The following is a 23435-nucleotide window of genomic DNA, read 5'->3' as shown; positions in this document are numbered from 1 at the left end:
AAAGGCTGTGATCTAACAAGCTGGCGCACAACTTTGCTTTGCTTGTGTCTTGTGGTTGCAACTGTCGCAGACGTCAGGACTAAATAAATTATTTCTTTATTACAAGCGTGAAGCTGTTTTTTTTTTTCTTGTCCACAGCACTGCTACGCATGAATGTCGGATAGTGGCATCCCGTAACCTCATTTACTGTAACCGAATGGTATGCCGTGCTCCCGTCATCACAAAGGCCCGACACCCTCTTGGCCTCCAAAATAACCTCCTCTATACATTTTGTACCAGACAGCTGTATTGAGACTTTATTAAAGGTTTGATGGAGCATCGATATAGCACTGCGAACAGATCACTGTCTTCACAAGAAAGTTTTTGCTTTGTTGACATGAAAAATTATCTTTTGAAAACTCAAACCAGATGAAAGTATTCCCACATGCAAATAACTGCACTTAGTTCTCGGCGTCTATCCTAAAAATGCGTATAAAGCATCAATATAATGATGGTTACAAGTCAATACCATAACAAAAGTTTAATGGCTTTATATACATGTGTAATGTTTGCATGTAGATTCCTTCACACTCGAGTTAATCATAGTCTGGTACATCATGGCAATAGAAATGTGGACACGTGGAGTATGAGCTCAAACAACACCTTGAGAGGCCTCGTTCCTCCACAGGGACGGCTCCTCTCGCTCGGCCATTCTTTTGACCTAGGTATCCGCTATTTGGGTCAGTTCAGTTTTGCGTCGGTGTATGTATAAACACAAATACGTGGATTTGAAAGCAAGTAAAATGTATTTCTGCACGGGATGGAGCTAACTGGCTAAGTACCACGTCCCCCTGCTGTCCTTGTACTCGGTGAAGCGTAGCAGAGCCTCCGGTGTGAGGGTGTTCTCTTTGTCTTCAGATCATTTCCCCTCCGCTCAGCTCGCAGCACGTCATGTGCGTAGGATGACCATCGTAAGAAGACCTAACATACAACGAGAAACAAAACGGTCTAGTTCACGTTTAACTTCTTTTTTCCCCCCGAATAACGCAACCCCATGTCTTATTTTTGCTCACCGAGAACATAAGCAGCTACAAGTTTCTTGTTAATACTTAGGTGGAGGTAGACAGGCACAGTAAATTCTTCCTCCCCCAGGGTCGGGAGCATCAGGGCGGCCATACACACCAGCCCAAGCAGCACCGTCAGCAGGCTGGGGCCTCCAGCAGCAGGACGGCTTTCTGTTAGGCGCACACACATGCACATAAACCCAGTGGTTAACAAGCGATTTAAAGGATGTAAACAAAAAAAACACACACGAAAACACTGGAATTATCAACGCGTTAGTGTGCAATACTTCCTGTGTCCCTTAAGCCATGAAAGCACATTGGTTACTACTAACGATACAAATCTGTAATAATGGGACAGGAGTAAATAGTGCATTTGTTGGGGGACTATTTTCTGTCGCGGATTCATCAAGTTCGCTACTTAGCATCTGCAGCTGCAGGACGGTGCATGTGAGATTGGCTCAGAAAAAACTAGTGTGTGTTCATGGTAATGCAGCGCTGATGTGCTTTTAATAGATATAGGACAACAATACACATGTACCAGGCTTTGGATACACAAAAGGTACATGTTGGTAAGATCCACTTATTGTTGGTTGCTCGTTTCACCAGATGTGTGACAATATAAGGTATTGTCACACATATATGGTATGTACCAGACACATATATCTTAGTCTGGTACATCATGGCTTTAAGAATAAATAAATTAATATATATACTAGATCTGACAGGCAGGTAGACCAGAACAAGTAATGTCCATTAAAAAGTTCCTGAGTTGGAGTGTATGAGCATTTGGCTCCATCTGGTGGTAAAACCACACAACAGCCCTTCGCCCTACCTGGCTGACACGGCGTGGTCTGTTCGAAAAACTCGCTGACGGCAAACTGCTCCTTGAGTCGGCGCTCCTCATCTTGGGTCCGGGTGCTGGGCGGCTCCTGCGAGGCGGAGGGGCGGAGCGTGGCCGTCACCTCTTTGTAGCCCAGGGCTTTCCGCTGACTCTGCTCCGACACCTGCAGTCGGAACTTGTCGTACACCCCGTAATGGCACGCACGTACATCTCTGTGTCGGATTACTCTGTGTGGACAAGGAGAGTTAGATCGACTCTTTGCATTGCTGTGTAAACCACCGTCTGACTCAAAACATACAGTCAATTTTGCCCAACAAACCTAAGAGTTAATAAACGAAAAGCAAGTAATACATGATAAAAAATATAAAAACATGGATGGGAATCCACGTGGGAACAAGCTCATAGATAATCAATGTATTTCCTTTAGTGCTTTACCAAAAATAATGAATCTTAAACACACGAAAACAAACTCACATGTCCACACAGCACTGTGGCTTGACCGCTCCGGTGGCATCAACCACAGTGTATTTGTTTGGCGCTGTGCACAGCACTGAAGAAGAGAACGAAAACAACACACTGATTATCTACATTATCTGGTGTTTGGAACAAGAAACCGTACAGGACACAAGGAAACTTAAACGGCTTGTGTTTCGTCCTGCCAACTGACCTTTAAACTTGAGGGCGAACTCATAGGGGTTGTAGAGGGTGAGCACCTGCTTGTGAGACGTTTGGTCATCAGCGTAGAAGATGAGCTCAGTGGGGAACACGAACACGGGAAGGCTTCCTTCCACCAGCTCAGGCTGTCGATGCTGCTGCTGCTGCATTGGCTCCAGCTGAGCTCTTCCCCTTCCCCGTCCACGGTCTGCCTGGGCCGTCCACCCCTCTCTCCCCGAACTATCGCGCTGCCTCAACTCCCTTTAAGTGGAAACGGCGCTTCCCGCTCTCATCGCCTCAGGACCATGCCGCGTTACTGCGAAGAGACAAAGGTGATGAATAATAAGAGGCCCTGGCACTTATTTACATTTTGTGACACTTCAAAAAAAGATTATCCAAGACATTTCATGAGGAAATATTGCATTTGTTATTACATTGATGTATCCAGCAGCTGTTGTGTGTAGCTACTTTGCACCTGAATGGTTTACATGTGACAAACACAATAACACATTGAATTCATTTCCAAGGATTCAAATACAGCCCAACTGATACTGGACTTCTGAGGCCACTACTAACATTGATATTTAAGAGTTTCATAAATGTAATCACAGTAGCTTATATTAATGGTGCTAAAGATGATAAACTATGTAATACTGACTCTTTTTTATAAACCAACTAAAGTATATAACCAATTCCACTGGTAAAAGAAAAAAAGGCTCAATAGCACTTTAATTTCCCAAGAACCTGTCAGTGAAGCTGCTTGTGCCCTTCTACCACTGATCTATGTGTACTGATATGTTGTAATACAGGATGGTATGCCGACTGTTCAGGAGCAGAAAAAAGAGCTCTCCAGAGAGTCATGAACACAGCCCAGAAAGTAATTGGACATCCCCCACCCTTGCTTGGCGAGTTCTTCTGATCACGCTGCCATTGTGGAGGATGCAACGCACCTCGATCTCGTCACTCTGCTGCCACCTAAAACAGTTTCTACCCCAGAGCCATCCTTGAACTAACACCCCAGAAGTCCACCACGATCATCACACCCCCACACCACAGGACGGACGCTGAAAGAGCTTAACATAAAGAAATAGGCAGTTTATTGTTATTTTATTGAAATGTATCTATTGATAAAGCGAAGATGATAATCAAGGCATTCAATTCATCTTCATCATTTCTTGTTACTTATTGAACAGCATACTGGTAATCGTAACTAATACATTTAGTACTGTACACTTAATTGCTAACATATATGTCTTTACTAACTAACTCAACTTTGAATGCAGGATTATTATGGGTATATTATTTAAATTAAGTGGTTGGATATTGTTTTTTTCAGCCAAATGAGTATAATTCAATAAGGGTTGAAGGCTCGTCGGCAATTTAAGTTCATGTAACTTATTCAAGTTCAAATAACTTAAGTTCAACATGTCAAACTCTATGTGGCTGGTCACGTGACCTGATGGTGTTTACATGGCTCAAGGAACCAGTCTCGTGGTGTCGCAATACATTTTATACTCCATGTACACTGTTCATTATACATGTAGGAACCTAGCTATAACATGGATCAGGTGGTTGTGTACTAACTATGGTGTACTAACTCAGTTAGTACGTTATCTTGCTATTCGTATTTGGACAAGGTGTAAGATAAACGTAAGCTACCTCAAACTGCAGTGTAATCATAGGAGACAACGTAATGAGGTCTCCTAGCTAACGTAAGTGTGTTGGTGACATATTTAGCAGCAGGGACATTTAGAGACATTTGACCATGACTGCATGTATCTAACATGACTGCACAGTCTGGCTGCATGTGTTCGCTGTGACACAGCAATAACACGCAGTTATTACACGACAGTGTGAACCTGAGCTAGCGTTAGCCGGCTAGCAAAGCCCCAGTTGTTAGCTGATAGCCACTTAACGGCGCAGTGTCATCGCAGAAAATAAAACACAGTGGTTTCGTGTCACGAGAGCGAGGCTTTACCTTCTTGTCGGCACGCGGGTCCGTGTCACGTTAACGTTAAGCACCGGGGTCGCTGCTTCTGATCACACCCTGTTGTTGTTTCTCTTCGGCCGTTTTTCTTTGTCAATAATATACTGCAGACCTCGCAGTGCATGCTGGGATGGCGGAGGGCGAAATGCGTGCAAGACGTCAACAAAGCAGACGTAAAGTGCTCCAAGCAAGGCGTAAGATGTTTGTAATAACTCCGTGAAAGCGTATTTAACGCCATAAACACATACCAATTCGGCGAGGCTATATTTGTGGAATACTTTGGAAGATATTAACTGACTTATAGGTATTGTTAATCATATCAAGTAGCTACCAAATGTGATCAAATATAGCTACTTTATGATACTTAACTAGATTAAAGTGCATCGATTTTCACCTCGACGATCAAGAAAGAATATCATTGTTTATCAGGCTATTTCACCTTGCACAGACAGGGAAAAGTACAATCCTTCAGATTTAGTTTGCTGTTGAATCGCCTGTGCATGTCCCAAAAATGTAAAAATAAATAAATATATATATATATATATATAGTTTTTCAGGAAAGATAAGGCCTTCATCTGGAGGTAGGCATTAGGTCTGGGTTTGGGTACTATGACTTTCCACTGACCTTTACATCTATAAAATAAGATAATCCTTTATTAGTCCCTCAGTGGGACGATGAGGTATCTATTCTAGCCTTTTTTTAATATAAAGTCTGAACTTATAATACACATACATTGGCAGTCAAGTGTACATTAATGGTAAAGTATTTGATTACGTTAAAAGGGCATAACAAGAAGATCCTTAATTTAACAGCGATGCTGCCCTCAAGTGCTGTCGGATTTAATACTAATCATGAGAACACATGCAGATCAGGCGGTACTGTTTATGGTTTTAGAGGCTTGATTGTGTAAGTGACTTTTCCACTGTTATAAATCCACTGTAATATGGATATAAGGGTCTATTTGAACATTTATAGATGTGTATTTTCTATCTCTACGCTGTTTTTAACCAACATGTGCACTTTCACATTAGTCTGCCATTACAGCATTTCGCCATTAGTGCAACACTTGATTCAAAGGCTTTAAGAAAATGTCCAACTGAAACATGATGTATACATGGTGAGGTCACGTAACTGCACGTGTTCTTGTTGTGTTGTGTTAGAAGTCGGAAGGACGCACTTTTTGAGGGGCCTTGAACGCAGCAAGAGAGAGAATCAGCGAAAGAGAGAGAGAGAGAGAGAGAGTCTCTGTGTGTGTGTGTGTGTGTGTGTGTGTGTGTGTGTGTGTGTGTGTGTGTGTGTGTGTGTGTGCGCGTGTGCGTGTGTGTGTGTGCGCAAGGGGGTTGGGATGTGAGGGAACTGGCAAGACGTTTTAAGAAATGTCAGGAGGTCTGTGCATATGACATCTACAGCAACAACATTATCAGTTGTCTTAAGACTCCTTAAGTAAGGAATACATATATTATATTAACATACACACCAGAGCCATGCACGATGCTTCAGCATACCCGCCGCTTAGCATACGTACAATTAACACACGGTAGACCGATGTACTGAATACCATACACGCTTCATCTCGACCTCGTTATATATTTATATATTGTATGGGGGCGTGGTCAATGGAACCGGGCTCAGCCAATGGCGTCGCAGTGGAGGCAGAGGGGCGTTCCGTTCGGTTCGGAGCAGAAGTTGAACAGCGCGAGCCGAGACAGAGCTCTAGAAAGGCAGATAGGGAGAGAGCAGAGGCAACGGCCCTCTTCTGGAGGGGGGGCTTATTATATATCAAATATATACACACATGTGTGAACTGTTTGGCCGCACGATATAGGTCACACGTGGATAACAGTAATTTTAGAAAAGCATACAACTGCGGCTTTACATTTAAAAATGCCTATTTTACTTTTCCTGTTAGACACGTCCGCCTCTATGAATCAGCGCACTTATTTGGGTACGACGTATCTGGACGTTGCTAAAGGCGCGGTTGAGGTCTTTATGAAGGTAAAGAATTATTTTACCCCGACTTTTTTCAGCAAGTATGCAGCTTCGGCGAGCTTAGGGTTCCTTGGGCAAGGTCGGTCGAAATTAATATATGTTGTTTTGGCTTTCTTTTTTGACAGCTGCGTGCCCGAGACCCGGCTAGTAGAGGCGACAGGTACATGCTAGTTACATTCGATGATCCGCCATACGGAGTGAAGGTAATTAGCAACTGATATAATGTTTACATTGACCAGTCAAACGTATTTTTTTTGTCAGTTAAGACTTTATTGTCCTTCTGGTTTGTAGTCAGTGTTGGAAGGTTCCCGTTGGCGGAAAAAAACAAACGGCAAATAACCGCAGACCCGAAGCTGCACTGCCTCCGACCATCCAGCGGACATTTTGCTTTTGTGTTGAGAAAAGTCTCGGGCGTTGAGATGGAGGCGGGGAGATTTATTATCGCCGATGACGTCGCTCTTTTTTTTTTAAGTAAAAGGTCTCGATTGGTTAAAGAGCCCGCCAATCATTCTCGACTCCTCCTCGCGCATCATCCAGGCATTTCCATTGGCTGATCTGGGCTGAAAGTTGATCAGCCCTCTTCATCATTTTTATTTGAGTTCGCTGGAAGAAATATATCATTATTCATATGATAATTATTCGTCATACCGATGCTATGAGCATTATGGCCCAGCATACACACACTTAATGTTTCATACACATAGGCCACAAAGCAAAACAACTGTGAATCACTGCAATATGTTCAGGGGTTTCATGTCAGCAAAGTTGTGCCCACCAACAAATCAATTGACTTGTTTTATGACCTGGCACACATCTCTCTCAGAGCTTTTCAAGCCCAATAAAATACAATCTTTAGTATCCACACACACTCCTGAAGTCCCTCATCTGCTTTAGTGGCTGGTCTGTTTTAGGAATCTCTTGGCTTTTCTATCTCTGTCCACAAACAACACTCAACACAATATGCATCGCAGTACTCACTCTATCCCACGTCATAAATGACGTGAAGACATATGAAATAGTTTCCTTGTTGTTCCTAGTCTTTTTTGTTGTTTGTGTATGCCTTATGGTCAAATTACAGAATACCAGAGCCAGGCAATACTTGATTAAATCATCTTTAGTAGTAGTAGCTGTTCTGAGACTTATAATATGACTACAGAGGCAAAGGTCTGAGAGTATTGTACAAATCAAAAAATAGTCGTAACGACTAGTTAATTCCATTTTTCTTTTTATAATCCTCTTTATATAAAACACAAGTACAGTACCCCAAGGGTTTCAGCTTTTTCCCTACTAAATGATAAATAGTATACTATTTTACACTCTTCATTTACATGCCCAGGCATTAAGAAATAGCTTCTAATTATCATACAAGCAAGAAATAAATGAATACAACCTTTTATAACTTTTGATAAATGCGCAAAAGCATTTTCAAGATAATGTACTTCCCTTGTCTTTGGTAGAATTTTAAACAACATTCATGATAATACTTGTATTACAATAGACAAGGAAGGAGTTGTTTTTCCCCCTTCAACTAATCTTGCTTAGTGTTAATATTTAAAGCAGTGCAAGAAGCCAAATATCTGTCAGGTACACGTGGTTCTTTATTGACCTCCAAAAGGACCGTTTAGAGTTCAGCGCCCCAGCACTTGAAACAAGATCGCATGCTTCTCCTGTCGGCCATGTGTAGGACCGGGGTCATGACAACATCTGAGTGGATTCCAGTGCAGTCATTCATGTGATGCTTCCTACTACATTCAGGCATTGACCTTGCAGTATTCGCCAAGTCCAGATCATTCCTTCATGCGTCCCACTGAAACAGTCTGTGTGGTTTAGCCGAACGATCCAAGAAGTGCTACTCGTTGCAGATTCTGCCCTCAACTCCTCTTCCTTCTGCTCTTCCTCCCTTTGTCTTTGTTGCCTTCTCCTTTGTTGTTTCTGCAGGCTCTGTGCACCGAGGATTATGATGAAAGGACAAGGTTGTACTGAATGGGGCTACTCTGATTGCACAGTTACAGAGGCAATACATTGTTGATGTAGAGGGGGAGAGAAGGAGGTTGTGTGTGAGGAAAATAGAAATATTCGGTCGTTTAAATTATTGAGTGCAAGCAAAGACTTACATGTTCACTGGCCTACATGACGGTATATGTCTGGGTTATTACTTTTCTACTACGTATGTGAATATGTTTCCACCTTTTAGTTTTGCTCAGTGATGTTGTTTGTATGATATTTATCAAACGTCACGTCACTCTGAGCTTTTCCTAGAAACTCCACTAAAATGTGTGGTTTTGGAAGGATATCCCATCCATGATAATCCAAAAATCCACCCACTGGCCTGATTCACAGAACACACATGTAGACACTGTCGTCTCTCTCTCTCGCTCTCTCTCTCTCTCTCTCTCTCTGTGTGAGTGTGTCTTCAGCCTTTCCCCCTCCCTCTCCCGCTAAAGGAAGTGGTAAGCTTGCAGGTCATCCTTAGATTAAGCATGAAGCTGCAGAAGTACTTGACCCCAGCTGGAGAAAAGTCAGAGACCAGTTCCACACCCACATCCTCTCCCGTGGGAGTATATCTACATTATGGAGGGCTGTGGGAAGTGTATTTCTGAATGCTTGTCATGTATGACGTTTAACTCTATCTTAAAAAGCACCACCCAGCTCCAAATGTTGGCCTGAATTTCAACAATATTATCTTTCATTCCCAGAGGTTGACATAAGCTGATCTCATTTTATGGGTACTTGTTATTTCATGTTGCACACAATCAATGTGTTGCTAAGATATATATTCTCCAAAGGTGGCAGTCGCATGCTCGACACAAATCCCTTTGTAGCTGTCAGAGAACAAAACTTCCTGTTGGGCTTTTCTTTGTAATTACATGGTATGGGTATCTGTGGGTGTGGATGTATTTTGGATTGTGGCTGCTCGTCATGCACTGCAAGTTCAGGCCTCCTCTGCTCCTCGGCTGTGTGGCTGTTTGGGTGCAGTCCGTTCAGCACACTGATGTGTGTGTTTCAGGCAGGCTGGAAGGAGAACCACGGCACCTTCATGTGCGAGCTGAAGAACCTGCAGGCGTCTGGGCTGACGACGTTAGGTCACGCTCTCCGCACCGCCTTCGACCTGCTTAACCTCAACCGCCTCGTCTCCGGCATCGACAACTACGGACAGGTACTTTGACGCCGCCATCCTATTATGCATTTCCATGGCAGCAGTTGATAATGAGTTAATCATTACCAGCCGCAGCAGCAGCAGCAGCATGTGTGGGTCGTTGTGGCAAAATGTGGTCCTGGAGACACTACCACAGAAGAGGGTTCGACAACTTAGCCTGTTTTTCTCATCTCTGTCTGTGGACAGATTTTATCTCGACTTTACAGATGTGTGGTTGAGGACAAAATGAATTCCAGGTTTGAAGATGGGTGTGCTCCCATCGCTACGTGGTCTCTAGTTTAAGCTGTTTTTCAAGGAAAGATACCAATTTCCCATTTCTCACTATTTCCTGACACGTTTAATTAACTAATTGAGAAAATACGTGGCAGATTACTCAATGAAAAATCTGCATATTTTAATCAATACGCACAGATCAAATACTATGACTGTATACAAAACAAAAGTATTTTTATTTGTGGTTGTGATTGAAAACACCTTTGGGAGACATTTGATACCTAATACATAAGACAGTAATATAATACATACGAGACAGTGACATACCACATTTAGTGGTGGATTGTTTGTTTTAATAAGAACAATACATAATAAAGTTACATTGATTGTTTTTGCCTTGCGGGATTTTTCAAATTGAGGATTAGACACAAAATAGATTCCACAAGAATGTACCAGCTAGTAATTGAGTACGGCAGTATGTGGACTTTCCTTGGATAAATGAAAGGTTTGTAAACGATAGTGGCGAAGCCTTCAGCTGGCATGCCTTGATTCCTGCACCTCGAGACACAGAGAAGAATATTGACATTTGATCGCAGCTTTAATCCACTCCGTTGTCCTCGATTACCGGTGCGCTGTCATCAGCTCCTCACACACTCGGTTTCTGAAAACCCCTGCTCGAAGGCAGAGAGAGATCGCTACGCTCAAGTAGTGTCACAAGGTCTGTGCGGCGGTGTGTGTGTGTGTGTGTGTGTGAGTCTACTTAGACATTCTGTGTGTGAATTAGACAAGGCTGACCCACACAGCACAGTGGTGGAGGCCTCCGTCCTTAACGAGAAACACAAGGACACTTGGTTTACAGATGCAGTCTCACGCAAGGCAGAGATTATACCTGCTGCAACAGACAGTTCATATTAGTATTCAGGAAGTCACCAGAGGTGTGAAGCTAATACCATTCTTAATATTCTGTCTTCACGTAGACCTTCTGTTTAAATAGTATACCTGTGAGTATTGACTGTGAGCACGAGAGACCAGTTATGTTTTCGGCGATGGAAGTCCTTTTTGAGACACAAAGAACCGCGTAATGAAAAGAAAGCAGACTACTGCGGATAAATGGGTCACTCAGTGTTTGCTTGAACTTGGATGTTATTTGCTAAATGTTACTGTTTCCGCCTCAGGGCCGTAACCCCTTCTTCCTGGAGCCATCCGTGATCATCACTATCACGGATGGGAACAAGCTTACGCACAGCGCCGGGGTGCCGGATGAGGTGAGAGCCCAAACAAATGCGGTAGTTGCTGTTTGTCGTAACGCGATCTGTCCCGACTGTACTGACATGAATAGTACGGTTTGTAAAAACGATGACCTGTAACAGCTTTTACACATCCATCCTTTTCTTTCTTGGCGTTGTCTGTCGTGCAGCTCCACCTGCCTCTGAACTCTCCGCTGGCCGGCAGCGAGCTGACCAAGGAGCCTTTTCGCTGGGACCAGCGTCTCTTTGCGTTGGTGCTGAGGCTGCCAGGAGCCGCCACGCCGGACACAGAGCAGCTCGGTAGCGTCCCCACAGACGAGTCTGCCATCACCCAGATGTGTGAAGTCACCGGAGGTCCGTCTTTTTCTCACTTCTGCACCCCGACGCGGGTCCAGTATTTTTATTTTCAGAATCATTGCACGCCTGCCCTCATAATTCATTCTATTATATGAGATCTTTGTCTCTTTTTCTCTCTCTCTCAGGGCGATCGTACTGTGTGCGGACACAGAGAATGTTGAACCAGTGTCTGGAGTCTCTGGTCCAAAAGGTTCAAAGTGGCGTTGTCATTAACTTCGAGAAGACGGGGCCAGATCCGCCTCTGGTTGGGGACGGTGAGTGGCTCACTGAACGGACACACAGCTCACAACTGTTATGGACACACTTACAACAATTCATTATATTTTGATATACCCAAAATGTTTCCTACTCGAGAGCCCAGTCGAGTGCGTAAAAGATGAGTTTCTGAGCACATTGTCTCCACACATTTCATACAGTGGATACTGTGGGCAGTAAAACAGGTGAAAGCAGAAGAGACTCCTCTTATCTTGGATCACCGCAGTGCGGTTGTACACTAAAAGGAGAACTGAGTTCATGTCCAGCCATAAAGGAGTATATGTGTCTGTGTAAAGAAATGTTCTGAGATAATTCGACTCACACATCATTTGACTGGCAAAAGGAAAGATTCAAAGTGAAATATATTTGTTTAAAAATGTAAAAAAAAATTCAAACAGAGGTTCTTGAGAGAGCGTAACAAATCTTTTTATGAATAGAAGAAAGTTTATTTGGATCCTTAACTCGCGGTTTGTTTGACAGCGGTTTCTCTCAAATTCACATTCACAGTTTGTGTTAGAAATCTGTTTGAGAAATCTGTTCTGCTTTGTATAACATCTTTTTTTATTTATTTAACAGAAAACTCTGTGGAGTCAAGTCGTCCCGTGTCATCCTTCAGCACACAGCCGTGGCACAGTTGCCACAAACTCATCTACGTGCGACCGAACCCGAAGACGGGGGTTCCAGTCGGGCATTGGCCGATTCCAGAGTCCTTCTGGCCAGACCAGAATTCTCCGAGCCTGGTGAGCAGAGCGGCTTAACAACAACTCAGCAACACCTTCAGTGTGTCATTTTGCAGCTTAACCCGTATAGAAGGTTCTCTTTCACTTTGACCTCGTCCGTGTTATTTCATTTGCCTTTCTCTCTCTTTAAACTGTCGGTTCTATCTTTTTGCCTCTGCTCCGGCGATAGCTGTGGTTGGAGGAGGCATCGTTTTTTTTAAGGTTGTCTCAGTCCGGTCCATTCTCGTGAACGCGATATCTCAGTAGCGCCTTGACAGAATCTCAAAGGGCAAAGGTCACTGTGACTTCACAAAACACAATTGTAAGAATTACATTTTTTAGAAGTGATGGCATTTTGGACAGACATGGATGTAAACTGCAACTTGACTTGTTGGCGGAGGCATATGACCTACAGTAGTTCCTGTGTCCAACTCTACAAACTGAGATCTCAACTATCTGTTGCTTTTTAAAGAAAACGCCACATACGTATGTGTCAAAAACCTCTTCTATTCTCTCCATCTGCTGCTCCCAGCCACCGCGCTCTGCACATCCCGTGGTGCGTTTCTCCTGTGTGGACTGTGAGCCCATGGTGATCGACAAGCTTCCCTTTGACAAGTATGAACTGGAGCCATCTCCACTCACCCAGTACATTTTGGAAAGGAAGTCTCCACACATGTGCTGGCAGGTATGACAGACATTCACACACCCATCAGCTCGGTTGGCTTGTTTTCACCGTCGCTGGCGTGACCTCGTTGTGAATTGTAGTGAGTCTCATTCCTGAAATAACTTCACAAGTTATCCTTTTCCTTGTTGTCCTCAGGTGTTTGTTAACAGCAGCGGGAAGCAAACTGACCTGGGACAGCCATTTGGCTACCTTAAAGCCAGCACCACTCTGACCTGTGTCAACCTGTTTGTCATGCCTTACAACTACCCAGTGCTTCTTCCACTCCTCGGTAAGCCATCATGACACTAACTCTCTCCTGTAAAGTGGCCAAAAAAACTTCTGCGCCAGTAGGTCAGAGCTAATATTACATTAAAATATGCTCCAGCACAACAATTAGGAAACCTGAATGGGGTTATCTTCAGCCGGGTTAGCTATTATTAGCAATACCAGTCCAAAAACAACACATTACGGTGGTACTACATGTAATGATGAATGAATATAATGATTTAATGAGACACAAGTAAGACAGAAGTGCCTGTTAAACCAGATATTACTGCAGCTTTTTTTTTTTACTGTTGGTGCACGGAGCAGCCATCTTGGATTTGGAGATCTGACTTCTCTGTTCAAATGGAATGCAGCAACGTCATAAACAGCTCATCTTCAACAATTCCTTTAAAAAAAGCCAAAAGCAGCATCACATATCTTTGAATCACAATGACAAAAACTAAAAGAGGACTTTCTTCCGGTTAGGGTCAACGAAAGCATGGACAACTTCATATCTGTATGGCTAAGAGAGTCAATGCTATCAAAATGGTATTTCTTCCGCGATTTCTTTACCTTCTCCCTTCACCAAATACTAAATTGGGGTGTGTGTAACTTGACTTGACTCCAGGCACAATCTGATTGGAAACAGTGCAACGATTTATAGTCAATGACAGATTACACAAGATTCTCCCCCTAACAAGTCTGAAGGGGCAGCCGGGACATTGACAAATTCTCTTTGGACATGTTGGAAACTGTTTACTTGTTGGAAGAATGTATTTGAGTGTTTCTCTAAAAACTTTTAGAAGGACTAGGAATCTCAGCCATTAGTAGAAAACCTTGTGGATGTCAGACTACACACCAGCATATGATGTGATGACGACAAAAAAATGTCCCCTTGGGGATTAATAAAGTATATATTCATTCATTCATTCATTCATGATGTGTGGAGAAGAGAGTGGATGAACAAGATTTAAATGTGTCCGAATGTGGAGCTGTGTACTCGAGTATCTCAAGGGTAGACTGATGGTGTGTGTTTTATTTGACTTATGTTGAAATCCTCCGATTTTTTTTGTCTCTGTATTTGTGAAGATAATAGTGTCAGAATGTATTTGTTTTTTATTGAGAATCCTAAAATAAAGGTTTAAAAAACAGTTAATCTCTAATGCTAATTTTAATCGATATTTTGGGTAATGAGGTATTTAAGAGGATAAATGAAAGTGTATCTGCCCGCTGAATACTGATGTGTGAATAATAATCAGAGGTGCAGGTGGATTGCTCACTGGTCACTGATCCAGAATGCTAAAATGTGTTCTCCCCCTCTCTTCGTCTCCTTCCAGATGATCTGTTTAAAGTGCACAAACTAAAACCAAACCTCAAGTGGCGACAGGCCTTTGAGACTTACCTGAAGACAATGCCTCCATACTTCTTCTTGGTAAAGCGATGCGTGATATGTCTCTCATGCTGCCTTCAGTACAAGTTAAGTACATGGATTATTTTCCCTGCATGTAATTTAACATCCCTGATTTTCCTCTTGCCATCTTCTGACAGCCCTTAAAAAAGGCATTGAGGATGATGGCTGCGCCTAACCTTATTGCAGACAGCATGGACTGTGGCCTGAGTTACAGCGTCATCTCTCACCTGAAGAAGCTCAGCCAGCAGGTAAGACTTTGACACATGGAACATAACAAGTTTGTGGGTCAGGAGTAGATTATTCATAGTATTTATATTCATATAAACATATCAGAGAGAGAGTGACTTCATTCTCGGCTCAGGTCAAAATGACGCTATATCTTTACACAGACAGTGTAAACTGCAGACAGTTGCTGCTATATTAATCCCCTGGGTTTCAAATAGAAGACCTTTTAAAAAGAATGAACAACGTTTTTTTGAAATAAAGTTGCAAGTATGCAATAGTCTCAAAAGGATCAACATAGAAAAGATGTTCCCCGAAATGCTTTGTGGGTCTGAGCTCTAAACAACATTCCTGTTTCGTTGGTAAAAAGGCAAAGTTGGAATCGGATCGTCTGATCGTGTCGGTGGGGAAGAAGGCTCCACAAGAGCCCGGCATAAAGGTGAAGAACCACTCCACCCCTCTGTCTCTGGCCCACCGGCAGGACTTTAAACAGCTGCTGCAGGGAATCACTGGGGAGGGGCCTCTTCGCCTGGTGGACATGAACTTCAAGGAGTTTGCTGGCTTCCAGATCGCCCTGCTCAACAAGGTAGCTTTCTAGAGAGCATGACACACTTTGTGTGGGTGGGAAAGTTACGGGGGAAAAGGGCGATAATCTCAAAAGTGTTTTATCTGCAGAAAGGATGCACTGATGTTATTTTACAAACAAAAAGAAGATGAACTATATACCAGTGGCGGGCCGTCAGGGCCTTCTAAACCTTCTCTGGTGGCCTAAACATAATCACAAAGTTATAGCTATTTTATAATTTAATTGTTTTTCACAAATACACTACATTTTACGTAGTACATACGTATTATAATAATTTTTCCCAATTAGCTTATTTTGTCATTGCACAGCTCATGTCTTCCTCTGTTCCTCTGCTCAGGCCTCTGGTATTCCTCTGTTTGGGAGCTGCTAAACAGCATCTTATCCACACTTATATCACATTTCACCTCTCTTTCTCTGGAAGAGTAGCCTGATTACAATACATGAAAACCCTTCTAGACGGTCTGGACGTCTGATTCGTCACAGGGCGTGACCATTAACATGCGCTGTGATTGGCCAGTGAAGCGGGTGCGTCGAACAGCTGATCCACTGAAGGCTCATATACAAAACGCATGGCCCGCCACTGCTATGTACATATATTACATATACTGTCGTCAATTGGCAAGTGCAGCGTTTGGTGGGTTTTCTCTGACTAGGTATGTGTTCACAGGATCTGAAACCTCAAGCTTATCGAAATGCTTACGACATCCCGAGACGGAACCTTCTGGATCAACTCACCCGGATGCGCTCCAATTTGTGGCGGACGTCGCAAAAACTGATCCGAGGGCAAGACGAAGGTATAAAAATCCCACTGATGCGGGAAACTTCTAAAGAGATGTTGACGTTGGAAGTTATTTTAGTTTTAATAGAATTCTATTGTTCTGCCCCATCCTGGGGAAAGCTGTGCTCAAGAGTTCTTGTTTTTACAATGTAATGGGTGATAATGTTAATAGAACATCTAATTCATATATGCAGAAGATTTATCTCTTGATATTGTATCAAGCACATTAATTTCTGCTTAATGGGTCGTGGCTATCTGGATCATGGACCATGCATACTACTCATTATATGAATAATTTCTGTCACATTCATTGAATGTGCTGTAACTCCGTTACGTTATTCATTCTGGCCACATGACATCTATTGCTTCTGTCCATCCGGGGAGAGGGATCCTCCTCTGTTGCTCTCCCTCAGGTTTCTTCCCCTTTTTTTCCCTGTGAAAGGGTTTTTACTATCTTTTATGGGGAGTTTTTCCTGATCCGATGTGAGGTCCCAGGACAGGGATGTCATGTGTACAGATTGTAAAGCCCTCCGAGGCAAACTTGTATTTGTGATGTTGGGCTATACAAAATAAACTGAATTGAATTGAATTGAATTGAAATTGAATTGAATTAATTTGCACTGAGACTTAATGGTACGAACCCAATCTCCCCCAAAAAACAATACGAAACATCTGTAGGACATCCTGTGTAATTGTTCAGTCTTTTGTTAATTCTAATAAGATTGTCCTGTGGTTGTTAGACTATCTGCACAGTATCCCAGTGGCTCAGATGGGAAACTATCAGGAATACCTCAAAATGATGCCGTCTCCTTTGAGAGAGATCGACCCTGACCAACCGAAACGCCTGCACACGTTTGGGAATCCCTTCAAGCAGGATAAGAAGGTAAAACTACATCGGCACAAAATGCACCCCGATACACAATGTGGTTCTTAAAGAGACGTTGTCTTTCAACAATCAGTCCCTTCATTCTTTAATGTTGTGTTTTCTCAGGGGATGATGATCGATGAGGCAGATGAGTTTGTAACAAGCCCTCAAAACAAGAAAAGAGCCAATTCCATCGACGCCAACTCGAGTACGACTATGAAGAGAAGGCGGAGCATGTCCCCGTTACTGCGGCGACCACAGACTCCGCCGGCGAGCCCCAACCACGTGGTGGAAAAGAGTCCGGTAGAGGTTCAAGAGCAGCACAGCCCCGTCAAACCCATCTCACAGCACACAGGTGAGCGCAAGATGGACCTCGAACATTAGAGTTGTCTTCAGGGTTCTTACGGTCATGGAAAACCTGGAAAAGTCATGGCATTTTAAAATGGTTATTTCCAGGCCTGGAAAAGTCCTTGAAAAAAATAAAATCCCAAAGGTTTTGGAAAAATCATGTAAATGTGTTATATTCATGTGTTCATGACGTTCATTTACGCTGAGTTTGAAATAATTAATATGCTTTTAAAAGAAAGACGCTCAAAATATAAGCAGGCATACATACAGGCACCTATATAAATGTTTATTCTTTTAATCAAACTATTGTCTCTCATTCATTTGTGTCATTTAAGGTTTACTGTATGCTTTGGAATTCACATTGTTAGTTTAAAAACTACATTTTCTCACTTCTCAGTCATGGAAATCCATTGGTCAAAATGTGTATGAACCCTGTATCTACGAGGAATCAGTTGAAAGATATTGCCCAAACGGCACCAAATAGTAGTTAAAATGGTTTCTTTTGTTTTTGCCCCCCCCAGGAATGGACGACAACAAGGTGGCGGTCACTGAGAGTAACGGGGACGGGGCTCTTGAGCCCGAGTCGGGGGAGATCTGGCCGGCTGAGGTGGACGCCGTCGCAGACAGTCCATCTCCAGCGAGCCTAGAAGAGAAGGCCGGGCTGGGAGCGACCGATCCGGAAGAGGACCTCTACATGTCGGAGGAGAGGGTGGCGGAAGAGAGTCTGGCTGAGCAGACGCTGGAGGAGAAACACAACTGTGACGGGCTGAGTCCACAGAGCCTGCTGGAGGACCTCGACGCCGACCCCGCGGCGCTTGAGACCATATTCATCGCCCCGCTCGACGGGAGCCAAGCGGAGCTGAGGAGTCAGATCATCAAGGAGGTCCGCAAACCAGGGCGAAGTGAGTCAGCGTTACAATCACTGGTGTTCTGTCACGTTGGGACCATTTGACCGTCTCCTCATCTCTGTGTGGTTCTATTTCCTTTAGACTATGAGGCAATACTCGGTCTCCTGCAGCAGGTGAAAGGTCCAGTTAATGTTCAAAGGTACTTCATCCAACATGCGATCAAAGAGGCCGTCAGGTAAGAGGCTGTGACTCATTTTATACTTGGAGGTATAGGTTAGGTGAAGAAGCTAAAGCCTCACAATATCCATGTCTCTGACACACAACTTTTCTACATGAACACTTGTCACTGCATTCACTTTTACATTGTAGATTTAATATCCCGAATGCAGGTGTACAGCTTTCTCCCTCTATTCTCGGCTCCTTTCTAACTTCCTTTGCCTCTCGGGCAGGTTCAAGAAGCGAGTGCTGATCCAGCAGCTGGAGACGTCCCTCACCGAGTTGGAGCAGAAGCAGGGAACATCCTCGCCGCTTCCCAATGACCATGGGAGTTAGTGACGAAAAGCTCCTATCTGGTGGACTGTTGAATATAACACCCTAATAAAGAGACAGAGAAAAAGACCAACTGAGGAGCTGGATGGAGGGGCGAATGCACAATAGCAGAAATGCACTGACAGCAGACACGCCCACTGTCCCTCTGCTGTTACATCACTTCCTGTTGGAGACGGAGGATAAGAGGTTCAACTGGAGGAGGAGCCTTCAGGACGGATCCACCGCGGATGAAGTATAATCCTCTCCATACTGACAGATGCCTTACACATCAATATGGCTTTTGTCTGTACCGGCACATTGTTCAGTACACACACACACACAGACTCCGTTAGACAGACCCACAATATGCTGTGTGCATGGGATGAACAGGCATCATTCCTGTTATTGTTGTTCTTCAAGAGCAGACCTTTCTTCAGCTGGTCTGAAAAGCGTTTGTAAGACTGTAACCAGTTCCTCATCCTCATCATATATATATTTATATATATATATATATTCAAGCATAATTACCAAGGTTTTGGACTGGACATGGACTCCTCATAACCATGAAATACTAACATCCTCTCACCCGCCATTACAGCAATAGAACATGAGCTCATTGAATGCAACCGTTGGTATCCAGTTAGTTTACTCCTCTCTCACACTCTCACTCACACACACACAGACACACACACACAGACACTCCATTGATTCCCACAGTTACAACTTTATTCTGAGGAATTTGTGCATCTGTCCGAGCTCAGTCGCCCGTTGTGGATTTTAACAGCTGGTAATCTGCCCTGTGCTGCTTTTTACAAAAACCCAAGCTAGCGCTCCTCCTTTGTTTTCCTTTTTATTTTATTTTTATGACAGATGTACACTACTTTTCAATGTTCATAAGGAATATAGATTATTTTTATGAATTTATTTCAGAGTATAAGAAATATTTTGAATGAAATGTTTAAAGTCAATTTTGTAAACTGTTAAATACATATATAAAACTGAAAGTTTTATGAACCTACTCTTTTTTAACAAAACAAAATAAACCAGTTTGAATGGTATCCCCAGTGCGTGTCAGTGTGAGTATTTCAATGTTTAATAGCCTACAGTAACAAAACAATTCAGTTTTGCATTATAAGTGTCTGATTCAGAAATGGAAAGGCGTTGCTCTCAGCTGTCCCCAACCTTTTGGGCTCGTCTCCCCTTTAAACAAAGCAATGTCTAATCCAACAAAAGACTTACTTATTCAGTAATTCATGGGGAAAAAAAAAGCTAAAAGTAAAGACTAAGTATGAAAAACAAACATTGTATAGAGTAGAAATGTTTCTCTTCTGCCTTTCCATCTTGTTGATCAAGCAACAAAAAGAAGAAATAAGGTTTCAACAGTATTCAGCATCAAATTAAAAAAACTAGAGCATTCCCTTCAATGAAGTCACCATCTTCAGCTGTGTTTCTACACGCACGATATCAGATGGGCCAATAAGTCCAACAGAAACAGCCTCCGTCGTTTATATTTGGAACTAACCTCACCTCAGATGAGAAATGCAAATAAAACGCTTGCTGAAATCTAACTTCTTAATTTGGTGCAGATTCCTGTAAAACAGGCAGCCTACTGCCACCTAGTGGCCAACATGAGCAACTGATCAGGTGGAAATGTTTGTGACGCAACAGTCCAGCAACAAGGTCACAGGCTCATCCCTGCATTACTTTGATTACATCCCTCTCACGGACAAAGGACTGTAATCTGCGATAGCATTAGGATTTGTTACCAATTTCTCCACTGATTAGGCAGGATGGGAGGGTCGTAGGGCACTGATGCAGTTCTGCTTGTCCGTTGGCCCCTACAGCTTGCAGCAGAGATTTGATGGCGTTCGTCCGGCTAAAGCAATATTCCAGCCTCTAATTATGAGACATAAGGCAAAAAAAAATTGATTCCGACACCTTGTAAAATCAGTAAGCCTTTTATTAAATTAAAAACATCTGTTGAATCTTAACAAAATGTAAAATGAAGGAAAAACAAACTTTACCAAATTAATGTACCATTACTTTCTAGTTCGCCCTAATGTTCACAGTATCAGTGGAACGGCTGTCTAACGCTTCCTGCTCTCCCATCTCACCTCGAGTTAATTTCCTGCGGCCTAAAGCGAACCTCTTTAATGCATACATGATTTACAGATGAGCCTTCACGCTTCCAGGAAATCATCAAGGAAATAAAGGGTCCTCAGTTCACACAACAAAACTCATTTCAGGGTCGCAAAATGTTTTGCCCCGACAGCTGCCGAAGACCGATGTGCGGTTGAAATGAAACAGTAACGAAACAGGCGTTTTATGCCCCTCATACAAAGGATATACAAAGGACAGCATTATCCCAATTCAGTTCAGAAAGGACAAAAAAGGGCCAAATGTCTCTGTATCTTAAGACTCCAAAGCGATTACATACTGTATATACAAACAAATCTGCTTGAAAAATTGAAGGGTTGGCACAGTCAGTGTTGAATGTCGTGGTGACCACTTTTATGGACAGAGATGCATGTTTGGAGAGCATATTAGTTTATGTACAAATAAAAGTTAACGTGGAGGAAGGTGAATTCTCGCTTTGCCTCCTCCGTCTGTCTAACAAAAAGAAATCTTATCTGACGTGGAAGTCGTTACAGGCATGGAGGGCCAGTCTCAGTGCAAGTGCTCCAGCTTGCGTAGCCGTATGGGGTTGGGATTAGCTTGCTGGTTACGCGCAGAGGACGGCTCCTCCTCCGGCGAGCTGAACAGCACCCGGCCCCGGTGGTTGAAGAGGTAGAAGGACGGGTGGTTCCTCAGTGTATCAAATGTTCTGGAAAAGAAGAAAGTTGTGAAAAGGGAGGAACTGTACCGATGTTGTTCTACTTTCAAAAACAGACAAACGGACCGCTCTGCATGAAGGACGTCTACAGCAGCAGGTGCACCGTAAATACAACGGGGTCGTACATGACATCATTACAACGGTGAGCACATGTCTCTGCACACCGGGAGCAAAATAGTCAGAACTTTAGGAATCAAAACCCTGACGCACAAACTCAAAACCTACCGATTAATGATCATGCCATTGTGACCCCATGCAGTCTGCGGCGCTACCTCGCATCTTAAGTTAGTCTTGAAATTCAATTATTCATTTTAGGACTAGTTCCACTTGTTTTTCCGGATTTTTCTTAGTGGCAACATCTTTAAATTGCTCCCATCGCTAACTTTATGCGTCGATAAAGCTGGTTAAAATGGACATTTAACTCCTTTTCCAACACGTTTACTGATGAACTCTCCGGACAGAATCTTCCCCCTGATGTGACAATATACGGCTCGTCTAATTTCTTTCTACATTCCCTCTGTCCCTCTCATGCTGCACACATATTTTACAATTTTCCTGTTGACATGGGACTCATTTAAGAATAAAATCTCATCTCTATGATTTTGACAGATAGAAAAAGATGAGTAGTGGTATTTGTAGTTAAACTATCTGGTCTTTACATAAAGATGTATGATATGTAAAGATGCCTTTTGTTGTTGTTGTTGTGGATGTTTCTTCAATGCACCTAGTACATTTAATTATGATTACATTGTCTTCCTGTCTAAAGTGTGAACAAAAACAGCAGCAGCAGCAGCTCAGGGGAGGTTCAGTGTGTGTCTATGGGAATTGATCCAGGTCATGCTAGACTACATGCAGTGAGTTGCTTCCCCTGAGGCAGGACACCAACAACCCCATCATGAGGGAGGAAGCTGCACAACTCACTTGTTCTTGAGCTCTGAGGAGGCGTCCATGTCTTTGAACTCTCCAGCAATGTGAACGATACCATAACAGGTCATCACAAACGATAACAAGGTCTGTAATACAATCTGCAAACAAATATAAAATAAATAAAAACAAGTTAGGATAATGATGAAAAGAGCACAGACATATAACATTGTGATGAACGTGACTCACATCAATTGGTAGTGTCTCGTTTTCCTTCTCTGTGAGTCGCATGTATGATCGATCTAAATGGGGAAAGGAAAAACACATTTTAGCCAAAACAATTAAATGAACACAACTCCACCGGCCACCGTGTGTGATGTGCAGCTCTGTGCTCGTCAGACGAAACGTTGGCGGTGATATTTTAACACAGATGTCAGTATTTCATCCTTGTGACCGACGCTAAGCTAAGCTAGCATCTGGTTAGCTCGCAGTAGGACCGAAAGGCCCCGCCTGCTGTTTAATGACCCGACCCGGTGACACCGGAGCTGTCCGGAAATACACGCAGATGCCGAGACCCGTGCTGTCCCTCTCTGTGCGGAAACTCACGCTGTGCTGCGGAGAAAGCTGCGTGGGCTAAGGCAAAAAGACCGACGCCGACAACACCTTTCCAAAACGACGAGGCCATCTTGATCCAGGGTGATGAGGAACCGTGTGCAGTGTCGTAAAATACTGGCGTAAAACAATGTCGTAAACAACCGCAA

At 43.2% G+C, this 23435-nt stretch overlaps 3 protein-coding genes across 3 annotated transcripts; 1 reads left to right on the top strand and 2 right to left on the bottom strand.

The window, feature by feature from the left end:
• Positions 1-505: 505 nt before the first annotated feature.
• Positions 506-4656, bottom strand: mospd1 (motile sperm domain containing 1). The gene is made up of 6 exons (XM_079228927.1): positions 4517-4656; positions 2552-2854; positions 2359-2434; positions 1876-2111; positions 1053-1214; positions 506-960 (listed from the first exon to the last, which is right to left on the bottom strand). The coding sequence occupies exons 2-6, from the start codon at positions 2706-2708 to the stop codon at positions 929-931; spliced, it is 663 nt and encodes a 220-aa protein (XP_079085053.1). The 5' UTR covers positions 2709-2854; positions 4517-4656; the 3' UTR covers positions 506-928.
• Positions 4657-6410: 1754 nt separating this feature from the next.
• ints6l (integrator complex subunit 6 like) lies at positions 6411-20015 on the top strand (the record flags this gene model as incomplete). The annotated part of the gene is made up of 18 exons (XM_079228726.1): positions 6411-6521; positions 6641-6718; positions 9523-9672; positions 11061-11150; positions 11303-11486; positions 11615-11743; positions 12321-12484; positions 12996-13148; positions 13284-13416; positions 14729-14823; positions 14940-15050; positions 15395-15610; positions 16278-16404; positions 17129-17271; positions 17380-17608; positions 18123-18503; positions 18591-18684; positions 18899-20015. 18 exons carry the CDS (start codon positions 6411-6413, stop codon positions 18999-19001), a joined length of 2691 nt encoding a protein of 896 aa, XP_079084852.1. The 3' UTR covers positions 19002-20015.
• Positions 20016-20922: 907 nt separating this feature from the next.
• On the bottom strand, positions 20923-23393 carry mmgt1 (membrane magnesium transporter 1). The gene is made up of 4 exons (XM_079229163.1): positions 23281-23393; positions 22924-22976; positions 22732-22835; positions 20923-21801 (listed from the first exon to the last, which is right to left on the bottom strand). The coding sequence occupies exons 1-4, from the start codon at positions 23357-23359 to the stop codon at positions 21645-21647; spliced, it is 393 nt and encodes a 130-aa protein (XP_079085289.1). The 5' UTR covers positions 23360-23393; the 3' UTR covers positions 20923-21644.
• Between the last annotated feature and the right edge of the window lie 42 nt (positions 23394-23435).

The sequence above is a fragment of the Taurulus bubalis genome, assembly GCF_910589615.1.
Source record: "Taurulus bubalis genome assembly, chromosome: 13".
Taxonomy (NCBI): Eukaryota; Metazoa; Chordata; class Actinopteri; order Perciformes; family Cottidae; genus Taurulus; species Taurulus bubalis.
The sequence above is the reverse complement of the archived record's forward strand: the minus strand, read 5'-3'. Positions and strand labels throughout refer to the sequence as shown.

Excerpts from the sequence above, each read along its gene's own strand:
- mospd1 (XM_079228927.1), bottom strand. The coding sequence starts at position 2,708 with ATGCAGCAGCAGCAGCATCGACAGCCTGAGCTGGTGGAAGGAAGCCTT. Across the intron at positions 2,435-2,551 it reads GTTCGCCCTCAAGTTTAAAG|TGCTGTGCACAGCGCCAAAC; the intron begins GTCAGTTGGCAG and ends TCTCTTCTTCAG. Across the intron at positions 2,112-2,358 it reads CCACAGTGCTGTGTGGACAT|AGTAATCCGACACAGAGATG; the intron begins GTGAGTTTGTTT and ends TTGTCCACACAG.
- mmgt1 (XM_079229163.1), bottom strand. The coding sequence starts at position 23,359 with ATGGCCTCGTCGTTTTGGAAAGGTGTTGTCGGCGTCGGTCTTTTTGCC. Across the intron at positions 22,977-23,280 it reads AGCTTTCTCCGCAGCACAGC|ATCGATCATACATGCGACTC; the intron begins GTGAGTTTCCGC and ends TTCCCCATTTAG. Across the intron at positions 21,802-22,731 it reads TCCTCAGAGCTCAAGAACAA|AACATTTGATACACTGAGGA; the intron begins GTGAGTTGTGCA and ends CTTCTTTTCCAG.